At 42.3% G+C, this 17,304-nt stretch overlaps 1 protein-coding gene across 2 annotated transcripts; it reads right to left on the reverse strand.

Moving 5' to 3' along the window:
- Positions 1 to 512: 512 nt before the first annotated feature.
- Positions 513 to 13,575, reverse strand: ANKRD66 (ankyrin repeat domain 66). 2 transcript variants are annotated; one of them, XM_070419375.1, is made up of 4 exons: positions 13,475 to 13,575; positions 7,751 to 7,922; positions 5,218 to 5,446; positions 513 to 1,124 (listed from the first exon to the last, which is right to left on the reverse strand). In XM_070419375.1, exons 2-4 carry the CDS (start codon positions 7,911 to 7,913, stop codon positions 962 to 964), a joined length of 555 nt encoding a protein of 184 aa, XP_070275476.1. In that variant the 5' UTR covers positions 7,914 to 7,922; positions 13,475 to 13,575; the 3' UTR covers positions 513 to 961. The 2 variants fall into 2 exon arrangements, with proteins under 2 accessions (XP_070275476.1, XP_070275475.1); XM_070419374.1 differs by having other exon boundaries at positions 513 to 1,540.
- Between the last annotated feature and the right edge of the window lie 3,729 nt (positions 13,576 to 17,304).

Here is a 17,304-nt window from a genome sequence, read left to right on the forward strand (position 1 = left end):
GACTCATGTTGAGTCGGGTGTCTTCTAATGTGCTTACTGGTTGGGGACCGGTACAAACATGGCAAGGAGGAACCACCCCTGTAAGCTGCAGGGTATAGAAAAAGGGGATGGATGCTGGGGTGGATGAACACTAGAAAGGTATCCTCCTAGCTATACTACTTTCCTATAAGATGTTCAAGCATCTATTCATTTCAGAAATTTCAAATTTAACATGACCTGTATTAACATAGCTTTAATTGAGGAATGTGTAATAAAGATGTTAGGTGCCCAAAAACAATTGCTTTAGGCAAAGAACATAGTAAACCTAGAATGTGGGGTAGCCAATTAAAGTGCACCAGGCCAGTTGCCTGATTTAAATATTTTTTTAGTTTCTATGGTAGTGTTGTCTGATGGGGGGGCGGGGGGGGGGGGGGAGGAGAGAAGCGATTCACATACATATTTTTAAACATTTTAGTAGCCACTTTTTTTTAAGTGAAAGGAAAGAGGTAAATTCGTGTTAATAGTGTCTTTTATTTAACTCAGTATCCAAAATATTATTTCAGCATGTAGTCAACATTAAATAGTATTGATGAGCTAGTTTACATTTTTGTACCACGTCTTCAAAAATCTGACAGGCATTTTACATTTACAGCACATCTCACTTCGGATACAATAGTTTCATTGAAAATACCTGATTTGTATCAGACTTCCTAAAATATATAATTCAATAGAGCTATGATCACATGTTCCTGTGTTTTATACTCTCTCTCATCGATTCCAAAGAGTTTCCAGTTAGGTCCCATTGAGCTGGTCTCTTGCCCAGACTGCTCCTCCTGGGTAGAGGTGGTCGTGAGTAACATGGCCATGCTGAGGTGGTGGCCCTCTACCCCTCAACAACAACAAAAATGGCTGGAAACAGACATACATTCGTTGATCTCTTTGCTTAGCCTCTGTAACAACAAATAATTTTTTCATAGATTGGCTAAACAGTATTTCGGTGATTTTTTTTTTTGCATGTAAACAATCTAGTTTCCTTAGGAGACATTCTTTTGAAATTCTGTAATTGCATGTGGAGGTCAGGAGAAGCTGATGAGTTCAAATCACTGGTAATGCAAGCAGCTGACACTTGTCTCCCGCTGGTAGCTCTGTGGACAGCAGGTATTAGTGAGGAGACAATAGGGAGGACAGCCTCAGGGCAAGACTTCCGGTTGAATGACAGGTCTTGAGCTACCAGTAGAAGCCATCTGGATAATGACCTATGAGTAAAATCAGGTAAAGACAACACACGCCTGACAAGCTGGTACTAGGGAAAGTCTCCCACCAGAAAACATAGGTTCCAGCCTCTGTGGCCCAGCCTTCTCACACTTTCCTCTCCTTGGTATTGCTGAACTTGGTGGGGCCTCGACTTTTCTTATGCTTTTTCTTATTAGTGTTTCGATTCGAGGAAGGAAGAGACAGCTCCATCTCCCTTTTCTTGGCATCCCAGTCCGGGTCCCGCTGATCCAACGGCAGCCCCTTCTGCCTGGCGGTGAGGCGGTGGTCCCTGCACTCGGGCTCGGCCCTAGGAGATGGGGAGACAGTGGCTCTCAGAGAGCGCAGGCAAGCCTGGCCCAGCTTTGAAAGGGGCGTCTCTTTCAGGCCTCTGCACACACCCTGGGCACCTCAGGGGTCCATCCCAAAGGAAAGAGGTCACGTTCAAGCATTCCCAAGTGTACACTTAGGGAGGACTCAGACGCTAAAGAAACTACTTGGAGGTGGAGAAAACCGGTGCACCAAGAGTAAGGTGTTGACAGAATCGTTAGCACTTAGCTTGAAGAAGGCCCTGCTAATTCTGAAAGTACTCACTGTTTACACAGGTACAGCATCTTATTACGAGGCTGTTTTCCTTAACTTACTTGTAATTTTATTTTTTTCCTAATTATGAAAGCCATGTCTATTCACTGTAAAAAGTTTAAAAGTACAAAAGCACATAAGGAAGAAAATAAAAATTACTCATAATTGCATATGTACTGTATGTGTAGATGGATGTACATGAAGAACTAGTTATAGATGATAGATAGGGAGGTAAATAGAAAAGTAGATAAATGAATAGACTGCCACACACTCAAAGAAAATGGGAAGTGTACATATTAGGTACCATCCTATATAATAAAGATGTAATATGCAAATGGTTGTTGCGTAATGACCAACTGCATAACGACTGGATCACAGATCAGTGGGAGGGTGGGGCAGCAAGCTATGAGAGGGGGTCGGGGACTGGGGGGTGGAGGGAGCTACAGGATGGCGGGGCAGCGGGCAGAGAGCTACAGGAAGGCGGCAGTGAGCTACTGGCTACAAGTGAGCAGCGGAGAGCTACAGGAGGGGGCAGGGCAGCAAGCTATGAGTGGGGGCGGGGGGAGCTACAGGAGGGCAGCAGCGAGCTACTGGCACACCGATTCATGCACAGGGCTACTAGTTTTGTATATGAGGCCAAAGGTAAGTGTATAACTTGCTTAAAGAAATTGGTAAAAACCACTTCATAGAAATAAAACTTGAGCCAATATGAAGATCAATAGAATTTGAGAGGAAAGATGATGGTACAGGCAGGGCAAACAGTATTTTAAGTACAAAACATTATACAAAGCACAGCTCATTCAGAGGATAGCAAGTCTGCTTGGCCCTCAGCCCCCATTCTCCCAACAAGCTGGGAGTGATCTCCCAATAATCAGACCACATCTATTGTGCCCCTCTCAACATTCACTGAACCTCCTCTACACTACTCTTAGGATACCAGTCTTGCTATTTATGCAAACAAGTTATCTCACTCCTAGACAGGGAAATTCTTGATGTCCCAGTACTGTATCTGATTTATCTTTCTATTCTTTTTAGTATCTAGTTCAATGCCATGCATATAGTAGGTCTCCAAAGTATTTGTTGAATGAGAGATGTACTACTTAGCGAGGCTGGATCAAAAAGTTGAATTGTTCTGCTAGGGTCCCGAGAAGGTTCAGAAAATGGTCAAATACTGTCTAGGCTTCTTTAAAAACTCTCTCGTACATCCTTTCTCTTCATCATCCTCACCCAGGAGCTCACCTACTTAGAACATGAATTTTTTAAAATATATTTTTATTGATTTCAGAGAGGAAGGGAGAGAGAGATAGAAACATCAATGATGAGAATCATTGATTGGCTGCCTCTTGCACGCCCTCTACTGGGGATCGAGCCCTCAACCTGGACACTACCCTAGACTGGAATCGAACCCTGGACCCTTCAGTCCACAGGCCGACACTCTATCCACTGAACAAAACCATCTAGGGCAGTGGTTCTCAACCTTCGTAATGCCGTGACCCTTTAATACAATTCCTCATGTTGTGATAACCCCCAATTTCATTGTTACAAATGGAACATAATTAAGGCATAGTGATTAATCACAAAAACAATATATAATTATATATGTGTTTTCCGATGGCCTTAGGCAACCCCTGTGAAAGGGTCGTTCGACCCCCAAAGGGGTCTCGACCCACAGGTTGAGAACCACTGATCTAGGGCCTTACAATATGAATTTTTAAGAAATTCCTTTCAGTGGTCGGCAAACTCATTAGTCAACAGAGCCAAATATCAACAGTACTTCTTCAAAATAGACTCGCCCAGGCCAAAAACCGACTTCTGCGAATGGGCCACAAAGTTTCAATCGCACTGTACGTGCACACCCGCGTGGTATTTTGTGGAAGAGCCACACTAAAGGGCCAAAGAGCTGCATGTGGCTCGTGAGCCGCAGTTTACCGACCACGGCCTTAAGTGATCTCCTTGCCTGGAATTTAAGTGCCTCCAATCCTATCTGCACAACATCACTGCCTCTTCCACTACAGGAGTGGCTCTGCTGATCAGCCCCTAATGAGCTCACACTCATATGCTTGCCCATCTCACTAAGGTCACCCACACGTCCACCCAACCTTGTTCTACGCTTACTCTCTAGAGGTGTGATGCTCTACTTATCCAGGCCCCTCATTTCTTCACTATCCCACTACCCTCTCACATGGACACACAATCTATGAACACTTCCAACTTGGAGTCTTTCCTCTCAATCAAAAATCTTTCTCCCTCCTTCATTAGCCAGCTCTTAGCCATCTTTTAAGGTCCAGATTAATTGCCTCTTAACCAGGATTCCTTCTCTCAAAACCCCATGACTGTCAGAGGGAAGTTCCCTGTGGGAGATGATGATAAGCAGAGATGACTTACACATGATGCGTTTTTCTGTCTGCTCAGCGCTGTTTGCCCAGCTTTCCTGGTAACGGCACTGCTGACTATTTGGAGGAACCACTCCTCCCCCACTCAGTTATTCTGGGGTGGCTTTCATGCCCAGCCGTCCACTGGTCACTGGGCAGGGGCTGAGATTACTCAGAGAAAGTCAGTGAGGAGAGTCAAGAACAGGACCCTGAGGAATTTCTGCATCTAAAAAGCGTGCAAGAATAAGAGCTTAGACAAAATTATGAGAAGAAATAGTCAGCTAGGTAGAAGAATTAGATAAAGGAGCATCAGATAAAATAAGAGAGAAGGGTTTGAAAAATGTCAGATATCAAATTAAGTGGAGGTAAGATGTGAATTGAGAAGAGGCCATTGATAGAGCAACAAGACTCCCTGGTAACTTGGATGAGAGCTGATTCAGCACAATGATAAATATTACACCAAGTCCCATTTTCAAACCTGGTGTCCCACCTCTCTTATCTGAGATCATCTTTTCATAATCTACAACAATAATGACAATAATTATATATTATGATATTAAAATTATAATAATGTATAATTATAAAAATTATAATTTTGTATAATTTAAACATAATCAATTTTACATAGTGTAACGCATTACAGTTTCCACACCAAATTAGTCACTTCAGTGAAAAATTAATAAAAAAATAACTCAAACATGCCCTGGCCAGTTTGGCTCAGTGGATAGAGCGTCGGCCTGCAGACTGAAGGGTCCCAGATTTGATTCCGGCCAAGGGCACATGCCCGGGTTGTGGGCTCGATCCCCAGTGTGGGGCGTGCAGGAGGCAGCTGATCAATGACTCTCTCTCATCATTGATGTTTCTATCTCTCCCTGAAATCAGTAAAAATATATTTTTAAAAAACCCTCAAACAATAGTTGCCTGGATTTCTTCATTTTATTCTCATCGACCTGCGATCACTGAGTCAGCAAAGACTTGATCACAAGCTCCTCTTTCCCTGCCCTTCGTAGAGTTGGGAAGAAATGGAACTTACTTCTCCAGGAATGCGACACAGGCTTTCTGCCCATAGATCTGTGCGATCCTCTTCGGCGTGTCTCCAAAGAAGTCGGGGGCGTCGATGGCGGCGTGCAATGCGTGGAGCATTTTGAGCACAGGCAGATGGCCTGACTCAGCTGCAAAGTGAGCTGGGGTCCAGCCCACATCAGTTACCAGGCAGGGGCTGGCTCCGCACTGTATGAGGAGCTTCATCACCTCCATATGCCCTTACATGCACCAAGAAGAAAGAGAAGGTTAAGATGAAAATTTCTCCGCTGGCCCAAGGCCACGGTGAGTCTAGAATTCAGGGGCCCTCAAACTTTTTAAACAGGGGGCCAGTTCACTGTCCCTCAGACGGTTGGAGGGCCGGACTATAGTTTAAAAAAAAACTATGAACAGATTCCTATGCACACTGCACATATCTTATTTTGAAGTAAAAAAAACAAAAAGGGAACAAATACAATATTTGTATTTGCATGTGGCCCGCGGGCTGTAGTTTGAGGACCCCTGGTCTAGATAGTACAAAAGAGGGGAAGACATTGGCCTTTGAGGCCCCTCCAGCTGCTCAGCATCATTCCCTCCTCCCTTTTTCCTCTCAGTACCCCACCCTTACCCCCAGGAACCAAGCTCTCACTCACCCAGGGGCTGAGGCCCTCTAAATATTCCCTCTACTCCCTCCCAGACACTCCCCTCCCAGCCCTGCCTAGAAATCTTGCTTTCCCGCCCAAGTCACTCTACCCCTGCCTATGTTGGCACTGGCAAGCTCCCTGCTTTTGGCAGTCTCCAGGCTGATTTCAAAAACAAATATTTCGCTATAGCATGGATGGACCTTGAGGGCATTATGCTAAGCCAGATAGAGAAAGACATGTCAGACAGATACCGTATGATCTCACTTATATGTGGAATCTAAGTAACAAAAGCCAAGCTCATAGGTACAGCGAACAGATTATATTGGTGGGTTCCAGCTGTGGGAGATGTGTGAAATGGGTTAAGCAGTGGTCGGCAAACTGCGGCTCGAGAGCCACATGCGGCTCTTTGGCCCCTTGAGTGTGGCTCTTCCTCAAAATACCGACTTCTGCGCATGGGCCACGAAGTTTCAATGGCACTGTACAAGCGCGCCCGCACGTGGTATTTTGTGGAAGAGCCACACTCAAGGGGCCAAAGAGCTGCATGTGGCTCCAGAGCCACAGTTTGCCGACCACTGGGTTAAGGTAGTCAAAAGGTACAAACTTTCAGTTATAAAATACAAGGTCATGGGGATGTAATGTACAGCATGGTGACTGTAGTTAATAATTCTGTGCTGCCTCTTTGACAGTTGTTAAGATAGATCTTCAAAGTTATGACAAGAAAAAAAATTTATAACTAAGGATGGTGATGGATGTTAATTTGACTTTTTGTGGTGATCATTTCACAATATATATAAAAATCAAATTATTATGTTGCACCCCTGAAACTGATATAATGTTATGTCAATTACACCTCAATGAAAAATATTTGAAGTTTCACTTACAATATAGCTAGCAAAGATTAATTATACAGGCTTTCTAGCCAGATAGATGGGGGTTCATGCCTGATGATAAACACCACTTACTAACTATGCCACCTTGGACAAGCAACAGATGTCTAAGGCTCAGTTTTCTCATTTGTAAATAAAGGCTATTACTACTTACCTCACTGAGTTCTAGTGAAGTACAAATGAAATCATTGATCTAAAGTACATAGCACAGTACTCAGCCTATGGCAAATGTTTGCTAAAAGGTGCCCTAGTATAGCTACCATGACATTGTACTTAAATTTCTACAAAATCCTCCAACCTGATTTCTCTGCAGCCAGTCTTTGCTTCCTGCCAATCCATTCTGCATACAGGAACAAAACATATTTTTAGAAAGCAAAGTGGACTATAATACTTTCTCACTTAACACTTTTCAAAGTTCAATGGTATTCTATTGCCAAAGGCCTTGACAAGGCCATTGTTGAATTTTTGCCATTTTCCTCCTCCAATTTTATAACTAAGCCATTGTTAGGCATGGGGGATACAGCAATGAACAGACGAAGTCCCTGTCCTACTACAGGAATAATGCTCCCATCCTGCTAGTGGTCAAGAGGGCAGAGAATTAATATTAATTGAGAGTAGACTATGTGCTGGGCACTGTACACCCATTATCTCACTGAATCCTCACTACAAGATTCTAAGATAGCATTATTGTTCCCATTATGTAGATGAATAAACTAAGGCTTAGAGACATTAAATAACTTGTCAAGGTGCTACAACTAGTAAGTGGTGGTGCTCAGATTGAAATGTTCCATCGGGCATCGATGTCTCTCTCTCTTTCTCTCTTTCTCGCTCTCTCTCTCTCCCTTCCTCTCTCTTTAAAAATAAATCAATAAAACAAATAAAAAGTGATATCCTTGGTTGAGGATTAAAAAAAAAAAAAAGAAATGTTCTTCCGGCTACCCCACACAGATGCTGATTGGTACCTTCATGAACAATAGACTGCAGGGGATGGACTCTGTTGGCATTGCCCACTCACCTTTGATTGCAGCCCAGTGAAGTGGGGTTCGGTCATTCCAGTCCACGTCCTTGTAGTTTGGGTCACAGAGACCTTTCTTCAAAATCTTTCTCACTAGAGTATAGTCCCCTGCAGCCACAGCTTGATGGAGCTTTGTCATGTCTGACATTCTCGTCAATTCCATGACAAAAACCTGTGGGAAAACATGCCACTTAGGAAATTATCTACAACCCTTTACTCCTAGTGAGGATTCTTTACCCTAAATTTGCATCCAGGGTTGCTTCATGTGTGTGCTCTGCTGAGTGTACATTTAGATCTTAGCTACTGTGGTTGGTGCATGCCAGTCACCTGCCCAAAACTATCAATGGCTCTCCTCTGCCTACAGAACTCCAGGCTAAAGTCAGGGGCTGGAATTTGTTCTTTGGTCTCAAACCACCTTCCAGGGCTAGTAGCGTGACACTGATCTGATTGTGTATTTCTGTGCCTTAAGCTCCTCATCTGTAGAATGGGTGTAATTTGCCAGGGTTGCTGTGAGGATACAGTGACAATCTATGTGAAAAGCTTATTCTGGACACAGAACATATACTCTGTGGAAATTAAATACTATTACTCCATCAATTCAGGAGGTAGACAAAATATAAGCATACAAATAAAATGGCTAAATTATTTACAGCATTAAGACATAAACCAACCATTCTCCAATTATAGTCTATAGATGCTTAGGAAGCCCTGAGAGTTTTTTAGGAAGTCCATAAGGTCAAAACTACTTTTATTATAATATTAAAATGTCATTGGCTTTGTACACTGTACTGAAAATTGCCCTGATGGTTCACAAACAAAGGTGTAGGAAACTGCAGGCACCTTAGCACGAAGAGGGGCAGAAGTGGACAGTGGCCCAGACTGGACTAGCAGTTTATCCTTTACCGCCACACACATGCATTTTAAAGAATAAAAAAGCTAGTTTCAGTAAAGAAACTAAAGCAGTAAGAATTATTCATTTTTATCAAATTTTTACTCTTGATTACATAACTTAGTAAAAGGAATTAAAAACAATGAAATATATCAACGTTTGGAATGTCTGCAGAACTCTGTCAACCAGTATTTTCTGTAGGACAAGTGTATGATGTTAGCAAATGCATGGGTACAGGGATCCATTCCAAACAGGCCAATGGATTTCAGTGTAATGAATTTTAATTTAGAGTATGGAAAACACACAGACCATTTCAGATTCCAACTAACATTTAAAGCACTCCCACTTGTCCAGTTTTGGTGTATATCAAAGAAAAATATTCGCAATATTTGAAAGGGGTATAAAATACTCCTCTCTTTTTCAACTTCATATAAGTGTAAAACCATATTTTCTTTACATATTTCAACCAGAACAACAAACTGAATGCAGAAGTAGATAGAATACAGGTGTCTTCTATTAAACCAAATATTAAAGAGATTTGACCAAAAAAAGCAAAACAATGCCACTCTTCTCACACTCTTTGTTTTAGGAAAAGTTATTTTTCATAAAAATTACAGTATTTTATTATCTTGTAGGCTTATGATTTTTGCAAATGAATTAATACACATTTTTTCAATGTTCTCAGTTTTAATTTCTAATATAGTAATTATTGATAGCTATAATCCACATTTTAAAAAACCCCATCTGGGCCTTGGCCAGTGTGGCTCAGTTGATCGTCATCCCATGCACTGAGAGATCACTGGTTCGATTCCCGGTCAGGGCACCTGCCCAGGTTTCGGGCTCAATCCCCAGTAGTTGGTGTGTAGAAGGCAGTTGATTGTTGTTTCTTTCTCTCTCTCCCTCTCCCTTCTTCTCTCTTTCTGCCTAAAATCAATCAAAATATTTTTAAAACAAACAAAAAAACTTCCCTCTGGGATTCTCAGTAATTTTTAAGAGTGTAAAGTGCTGAGACAGAAAAGTATGAGAATTACCGATATAACAAAAAAGGGGCTGAGATATAGGAAAACGGAATGAGAACAGACCTAGAGAAGGGGCTGTTAGAAATGTCTCTTTCATCTCAACACTGAAGTGAGATCTCAAGAAGCAGCAGCACCCAGGGTCTTCTAGAAATGCAAATGATTGGGCCCCAAATCAGACCTAGTGGGTGAGAAACTGGGGTGGGAGGAGCAATCTGTGCCATAGTGGGTCCTCAGGTGAGTCCGATGTGCATGGACGTATGAGGGCCGTTCCAGAGTGGGAGAGAAGAGAAGGAAGTACCGCAATCCACAAGCAAGCCCAAGGTGTTAGGATGGCGAGGACTTTCTGGGGACAGAGGAAAGGACCTCTCACCAACACTAGGAAGTAAAAGGCACTTCTCTCTGAAAACAACCTAAGCCGGGTCCTTGAATGATGAATAAGAGTCATTTTGGGCACTGACAGTGGTGGAGGGTCCCAGCTCAGGCACATTCTGCAAAGTGCAATTAGCTCCACCTTTAATTAGACCACAAACTTCTCTTGAAAAAGATGAAATAGGATGTTTTTTTAGGCTCGGTAGACAACCCGGCAAAATCAAGACGGTTAGGTAGCAAGATAAACCCCTGCCCTGTTTATGGGGGAGGGGCCTTCCTGGGGGAGGAAGGGCTGGTGCTGGTGGGTGAGCATGCTTATTGACGGCCAGCCCTCAGCCTGAGACATTCTCAGGGCAACCTGCCAGAGTGGGAGGGGCCTGGCCTGTGGGAAGGTCACTCACTGTGCGTAGGTGACGCCCAGATGCCAGCATGCTCTCTCTCCTCTCCAGGAGCCTGACTGTCACAAGTTGGTAGCTGGCAGGAGGCAAGGCAACTCGACTGGATTATGATTCTACTCAGTGCCCTGCAGTTGCCAACAGCAGAGTCCCTAAGGTGTAGGTGGTGACCAGCAGGACCCTGGGCAGCACAGCAGCGGGGTCAGGAGGAATGTGCTGGGGGTAGAGAGGGTATGGGGGGCACAGAGAGTGACCTCAGCTGGCTCTCCAAGGCTCACAGTACTTGCCCAGTGAGGCCCACCTCCACAGGTGGTGACCATGCGCCCACAGAAACAGGGAGAGAGCCAGATTTGGCCTGATGTTACCAACCTCTGGTGTATGTAAAGCATCTGGGATCTTGTTAAAATGCAGATCCTGACTCAGCTGGACTGGGATGGGCCTGTAACAAGTCCCCAGAGCATCTAGTAGTTCACAAACCACATTTGAGTGGCAATGTCTCTGTATCCACAAGGCGTTGGCGAGACCTAAAGTAAGGCAGAGGCAGTCTGGCTGGCTCACTGGTGGGTGTAAACAGCAGATGCCTGGGCCTCAGCCCAAAGTGGTTCAGCATGTCTGAGTGCGAAGGACAAGGACGGGCCTTTGTGCATGAAGTGGGTGCTGAGTATGTACATTAGGTAACAGAAGATGACACAGGATTTTATCTTCGTGGCTTGTTTGTCTTAGTAGAAAACCCTTATACTGGAGCATTCGATCAATGATAAGATAACATGGTGAACAGAGGTACTAGATAGCTTCTACCCTGCAGGTATCACAGAAAGCCAAACCATTTTTAGAATCAGTGTGTGGGAGCCTCTTTCTTTGCTTGCCATTCACACAAACCTGCAAGCAGGTTTACACTTAAATTAGCCCCATTTGTTCCACCTTTGAGTTCACACCAAGGAAATTCCACAACTTCCTATGGATAACTTATAATGTAAGTAGACGTTCTCAATGAGTAGGTAGCTAAATTTATTTGCAGAGAAATTAACAAACTGATCCTAAAAGTTCAAATGCAAGGGACTCAGAATTGCCAAAGCAATCTTGGAAAAAAAAAAAAAAGAACAAAGTAGGATTCACACTTCCTGATTTCTAAACTTACTACAAACATACAATGATCATGACAGTGTGGTACAAAGTATGCTGTGTGGCAAAAAGGTAGACATATACAGCAATGGAATAGAACTGAGAGTCGGGAAATAAACCATTATGTTTATGATCAAATAACTGATTTTCAATAAAAGTGCCAGGAAAATTCAGTGGGGAATAGTCTCTAAATGGTACTAACACCATTGGATAGCCAAAAGAATGAAGTTGGTCGTCTACCTCTTGCCATATACAAAACTTAACTTAAAATACATCACAGACCTAAATATATGTCCTAAAACTAAAACTGTTAGGAGAAAACATGGTGGTAACTCTTCATCACATTGGGTTAAGCCAGGAGTGGGGAACCTTTTTTCTGCCAAGGGCCACTTGGATATTTTTAACATCATTCTCGGAGCATACAAAATTATCAACTTAAAAATTAGCCTGCTAGATTGGGTCAAACGTTTAATTAACTCACCCCTAATGTCTTGACAGGGCCAAACCAAACGATTATGCGGGCCTTATGCAGCCCATGGGCTGGACGTTCCCCACCCCTGGGTTAGGCAATGGTCCATAGATAGGACAATAAAAGCCCAAACAACAAAAGAAAAAATTAAATCAACTGTATTTCACTAAAATTAAAAACTTTTGTCCTGTAAACGATACCTTTGAGAAAGTATAAGCAACCACCAAATGGGAGAAAATCTTTTCACATCATACATGTGATAAGAAATTTGTATCCAAAAAATATAAAGAACCATTAGAACTTAACAATAAAAAAACAAATAAGTCAATTAAAAATGGTCAAAGAATATAAACAGAAGTTTCTCCAAAACAAATATGCACATAGCCTATAAGCACATGAAAAGGTGCTCAACCCCATTAGTCATTAGGCAAATGCAAATCAAAACCATAATGAGACACCACCCCACACCCACTACAATAACTATAATAAAAAAGGCAAGTAATAACAAGTGTTGGTAAGGATGTAGAGCAATTGGACCCTCATATACTGTGGTGGGAATATGAAATGGGGAAGCCACTTTGGAAAACAGTTTGGTAGTACTTTAAAAAGTTAACACAGAGCAATTACATATGACCAGTAACTTCAATCCTAGGTATACACCTAAAAGAAATGAAAACATATATCCACATAAAAGCTTGTACATAAATGTTCACAACAGCGTTATTAATACTAGCCTTAAAGTGCAAACAATCCAAATTTCCATGAATGGATAAATGCATAAGTAAAATGTGGGATATTCATACAAGGAATATTAATTGACAATAAACAGAATGAGGTGGTGATACATGCGACAACAAGGATGACCCCTGAAAACAGGCTAAGTGAAAGAAGCCAATCGCAAAAGCTCGCATGTTTGTATGATTCCGTTTATGTGAAATGTCCAGAATACGCAAATCTATATTGAATGTCGATTATTGGTTGCCTCGGGCTGGAATGAGGTGGGGTGGGAAGTGACTGGGAAGGAGTACAAGATTTTTCTTTGTGGTGATGAAATGTTCTAAAATTAAATAGTGGAGGGTGATACTTTTATAACTTTGAATACATTAAAAATCACTGAATTGTGTGCTTTAAAAAGGAGAATTTTATGGTATGTAAATTATAACTCAACAAAGCTGTTTGAAAAAATAAAGGATACTATAAATTAGATGATTTCTTAAAAAAAACACAAAAAGTTATTTGTAGAAAACATACAATTCATTAGCCTACCACCGACTACTAAACTTTGGCAAATTTCCCTTCACATGAATCCCTGTATATTTAAGTGCACTTGAATGTCTATCTTCCTGGTTCAGGTGTCTCAATGTAAAAAAGTAGCCAGTAATTATAAGCTCTAATAAATATGAATGATCTACAGTAACTGCAGTAAACATCTGAAGACAAGAGTAATATACAAATACTTACTGTCTTGTTTGAAACTGAGGTGCTCAGGGCTGGCAGGGAGTCTTGGCTGCCAAAGTCTTGTTGTTTCACACCATGGAAACTGACGCCTCCTTGCTCATTAAAGTCCGTCAATCAACCTCAGCTTCACTAGGCCGTGACTGTCCGGTGGATGGGGGCTGCCCCTCTGCTTTGCACTGACACTGGTCAGCAATTCCAGTCTGCTCTGTAGTCCAAGGTGGTTCCTAAAAGGTTCATTTCAAATAGCATTTAATAAAGAAATATGAAAATTAAAAGTATGGTTGACAGGCCACATGACACCGTGGAGTAGTGGGGACAAGGTGGCCCCCTCACATCCAGAATCAGCTGGGAGATCTTGGGCAAAGCCCTTAACTTTGCTGAGCCTCTTTTTTCTCACCAATAAAATGAAGTGTTTACACCTTTCCCTGGGGCTGTGAAAGGTGAGTAGCTGAAATAATTTATGACCCACCTGGCACAAGGTAGAGAAGGCAGAGAGGGAGGGAGGGAGGAAAGGAGGAAAACTTTGAGTAGTTTCTCCTTGCCTCCTCTTTCTGCTCCATTAGTCTAAGCATCTATCTTTAGGATGATGCTGGTCTAAAAGACCTTCTTCCTCCCTCCTCTCTTCCTCTCTCCTCTCTTTCTCTTTCATCCATCTATCCCATTCTTTTTTTCTCCCCTACCTTTTCCTCCTTTTCCTCTTCCTTCCCCTCCTCCTTCTTTTCTCTCTTTTTTCTTTCCCCTTCCTTTTTACATGTATTCCTGTATTTATTTTCTTTCTCCCCACATGTATACATTAAATGCATTATATCTGCCAGACACTATACTGGGCCACATGGAGAACAAGTTACTACTCATTGTTTCTCTCTTCTTTGAGCCTAGAATCCAATAAAAAAGACAGACAATAAGAAAACAAATAAATGTGTACCTGTAAAATTACAACTTCTACTAGTGTCGTGAACAAACAACGGTCAATGTTGGAGAATAATGGAAAGAAGGGTGATCATGGATGTCCTTAAGTGGTGACATTTGAGCTGAGACCTGGCATGAGAGGAGCCAGGCATCTGAGGAGCTAGCGAAGGCGTTCCAGGCAGAGGGAGGGAAACAGCTTGGCTTAAGTGAGAAATAAAGAGGAGGAGGGTGTGGGTAGTCTGTGTGGTGTGGGGCAAGTGGAAGAAGATAGGCAAAGGCCAGATCATTCAGGGTCTCCTAGGATACAGCAAGGATTTTGGATTTTATTCCAAGTACAAGGATAAGTCATTGAAAGGTTTTAAGCAAGGAACAAGATGGTGCAATTTATATATTTTTTAAGGTGAATTTGGCTTATACATGGGGTAGAGACTAAAGAGAAACAAAATGAAAAACAGGATAATCACTGAGAAGCCTATTGCTGAAGTCCAGACAGGAAAGAGTAGTGGCTTGTTGTATTTGGCAGTGACATGTAGAGAAATGATTGAAATCAAGAACTATTGCCGAACTGGTTTGGCTCAGTGGATAGAGCGTCGGCCTGCGGACTCAAGGGTCCCAGGTTCGATTCCGGGCAAGGGCATGTACCTTGGTTGCGGGCACATCCCCACTGGGGGGCGTGCAGGAGGCAGCTATGTTTCTCTCTCATCGATGTTTCTAACTCTCTATCCCTCTCCCTTCTTCTCTGTAAAAAATCAATAAAATATATTTTTTAAAAAAAGAACTATTTAGGGCCTGTCTGGATAGCTCAGTCGGTTAGAGCTTTGTCCTGATATGCCAAGGTTGTGGGTTCAGTCCCCAGTCAGAGCACATACAAGAATCAACCAATGAGTGCATAAATAAGTAAGCAATGTTTTTCTCTCTCTCTTTCAAATCAATAAATAAAAATGTATTTTTAAAAGAATTATTTAGGAGGAACTTTTCACAGGACCTGTCAATGGGTTCTATATGAGTGATCAGGGAAATGGAGGGATCAAGGATGATTGTTGGGCTTCTGGTTTGACCACTTTGGTGTGAAGGTGGTGACATTTGATGGCATAGCTATGACTCGGGGGGGTGGGGGGGTAGGTTTAGGTAGCAGGAGGCTAGTTTAAATTAAATGTTCTGTTTTAAATGTGTTAAGTTTTGAGGTTCCTGTAAGGCATCCAAATTATCAAATAGGAGACCAAAATTCTGTGGCTTTTGAGCTAAAGGTACACATTTGGAATTGTTAGCATAAAGGTGGCATTAAAGGTTGCAGGTACAGAGAGGAGGGAGACCCAAGCCCTGAGGCCTGCCATCATTCAGAGATCCGATAGCAAAGGACGAATTATCAAAGAAGATTCAGAAGCACTGTCAGGGAGATAGGAGGGAAACCAGGAGAATATAGCCCCACAGAAACTAAAGGTTAAGAAGAGTAATGGGCAACCATGTCAAAGAGGCTGGGGTTTAATGAATGCCTATGACAGGCAGGAAAAGATTCAGATGAGATCCCATGCCCAACCCCAAAGGGCTCAGTGTCATAAGCTTTCTAAGCACCAGAACAGTTCCAATTCAGCTTGATTTTATTCAACAAATAGATATTTTATAAGCAACTAGTAAGTGTGGAATGAGGCAAGGATTCAAGGACAGAGGCCTCCCCTCAAGGAAGCTGCAGTCTAATAAGGATCCCATGGGAAGAGAAGGAGCTGTTGTCATTCACAAATTGCATGCATCTGGGGCCACCCCCCACTCCACCCCGCCACATGGTTCCTTCCCTAATACATACACCTGTCCCCCACTTTTTGAAAGTTAGCATTATGTCACTTTGCTCTTATGAAAGACCTATATTAGTACCTATTTTTTGCTATCTGAAAAACATCCAAAGAGGATTTTTGCTTTTGCAAAAATAGTTCAGTGTTTGTTCTTGCAGCAGTTGTTATTAGAGGCAGCAGGCACCCCAAGCAGCGAGAGCGGCCCCACCAAGCTCCTTCCCGGGAACCACACTCAGCATCTCAGCATCTAACCACCAGGGGTCTGAGCTGGGTCTGTGAACATCTGTGCTCTACCTTGTGCTTCCTTAGCAAAATGAGTTGTAAGGTATCAGAGAAGCCTAACTAGGCCAGATGTAATTAAGCATATTTGGCATAATTTGGTAGGTTATTTTGGGGTCTGAGAAAAACTCAAAATCTTTCCATATAAATTAATGATAATCACATCTTTGTTTTATGCCATTTCAGCTTACTAAAAGTTTCATAGGCACCTCTAGTTTTGGATAGTGGAGGAAACTTATAATGGGTTTCTGAGCACCAATTTCTTTTGGTGTATGGGACAATGCTCCAACCAGCTGAACCACCAGGCCAGGGACGAGCACCAATTTCTTGATAAGCCATGAGCTGACTGGAAGTGAGGAAACCAAAGGGAGAGGCCTCCAGGATTTCTCATAAGTCAAGAGTAAGGTGATGAAGATATGACTTGAAAAGGGTATGCTTTGACCTAAAAAAATTAAAATTTTGACACAAACAGCACACAAGGCCATATAAAAATGAGATGAAGACAAATCCTAATCTTACAAAAATGTTATTTTTGTGTATACTACAAGTAGTGAATCTGCTAATGGGAAACTGAATTTGTGTGGTAAATGCTTTTCAGTGTCATCAGTGTGACCTGATGAATAACTTAATCTGGGGTTAATGTAAAAAATCTACCCTCAAGGGTCTCTCGCTCATGTCATGATAGCCACTGAGATCGCCGAGTAATATCTGTGGGCCAGCCATCAACCTGTGGTCACAATGACTCAAGCACAGGGACTAAAATTTTAGAGTCAAAGCCATTTTTAAATCAGGAAGGGACTCTAGAAATCATGAATTAAAAGTTCACTTTATAGATGCAAATATTGAGACCTACTGACA

Source organism: Myotis yumanensis, unplaced genomic scaffold (genome assembly GCF_028538775.1).
Source record: "Myotis yumanensis isolate MYYU_CA2020_CCGP unplaced genomic scaffold, mMyoYum1.0.hap1 SCAF_6, whole genome shotgun sequence".
NCBI classification, from domain to species: Eukaryota; Metazoa; Chordata; class Mammalia; order Chiroptera; family Vespertilionidae; genus Myotis; species Myotis yumanensis.

Coding starts and splice junctions, on each gene's coding strand:
- ANKRD66 (XM_070419374.1), bottom strand. CDS start 7,913: ATGGAATTGACGAGAATGTCAGACATGACAAAGCTCCATCAAGCTGTG. Junction 5,447..7,750: donor TCACTGGGCTGCAATCAAAG/GTGAGTGGGCAA, acceptor GGTGCATGTAAG/GGCATATGGAGGTGATGAAG. Junction 1,541..5,217: donor TGTGTCGCATTCCTGGAGAA/GTAAGTTCCATT, acceptor CCCATCTCCTAG/GGCCGAGCCCGAGTGCAGGG.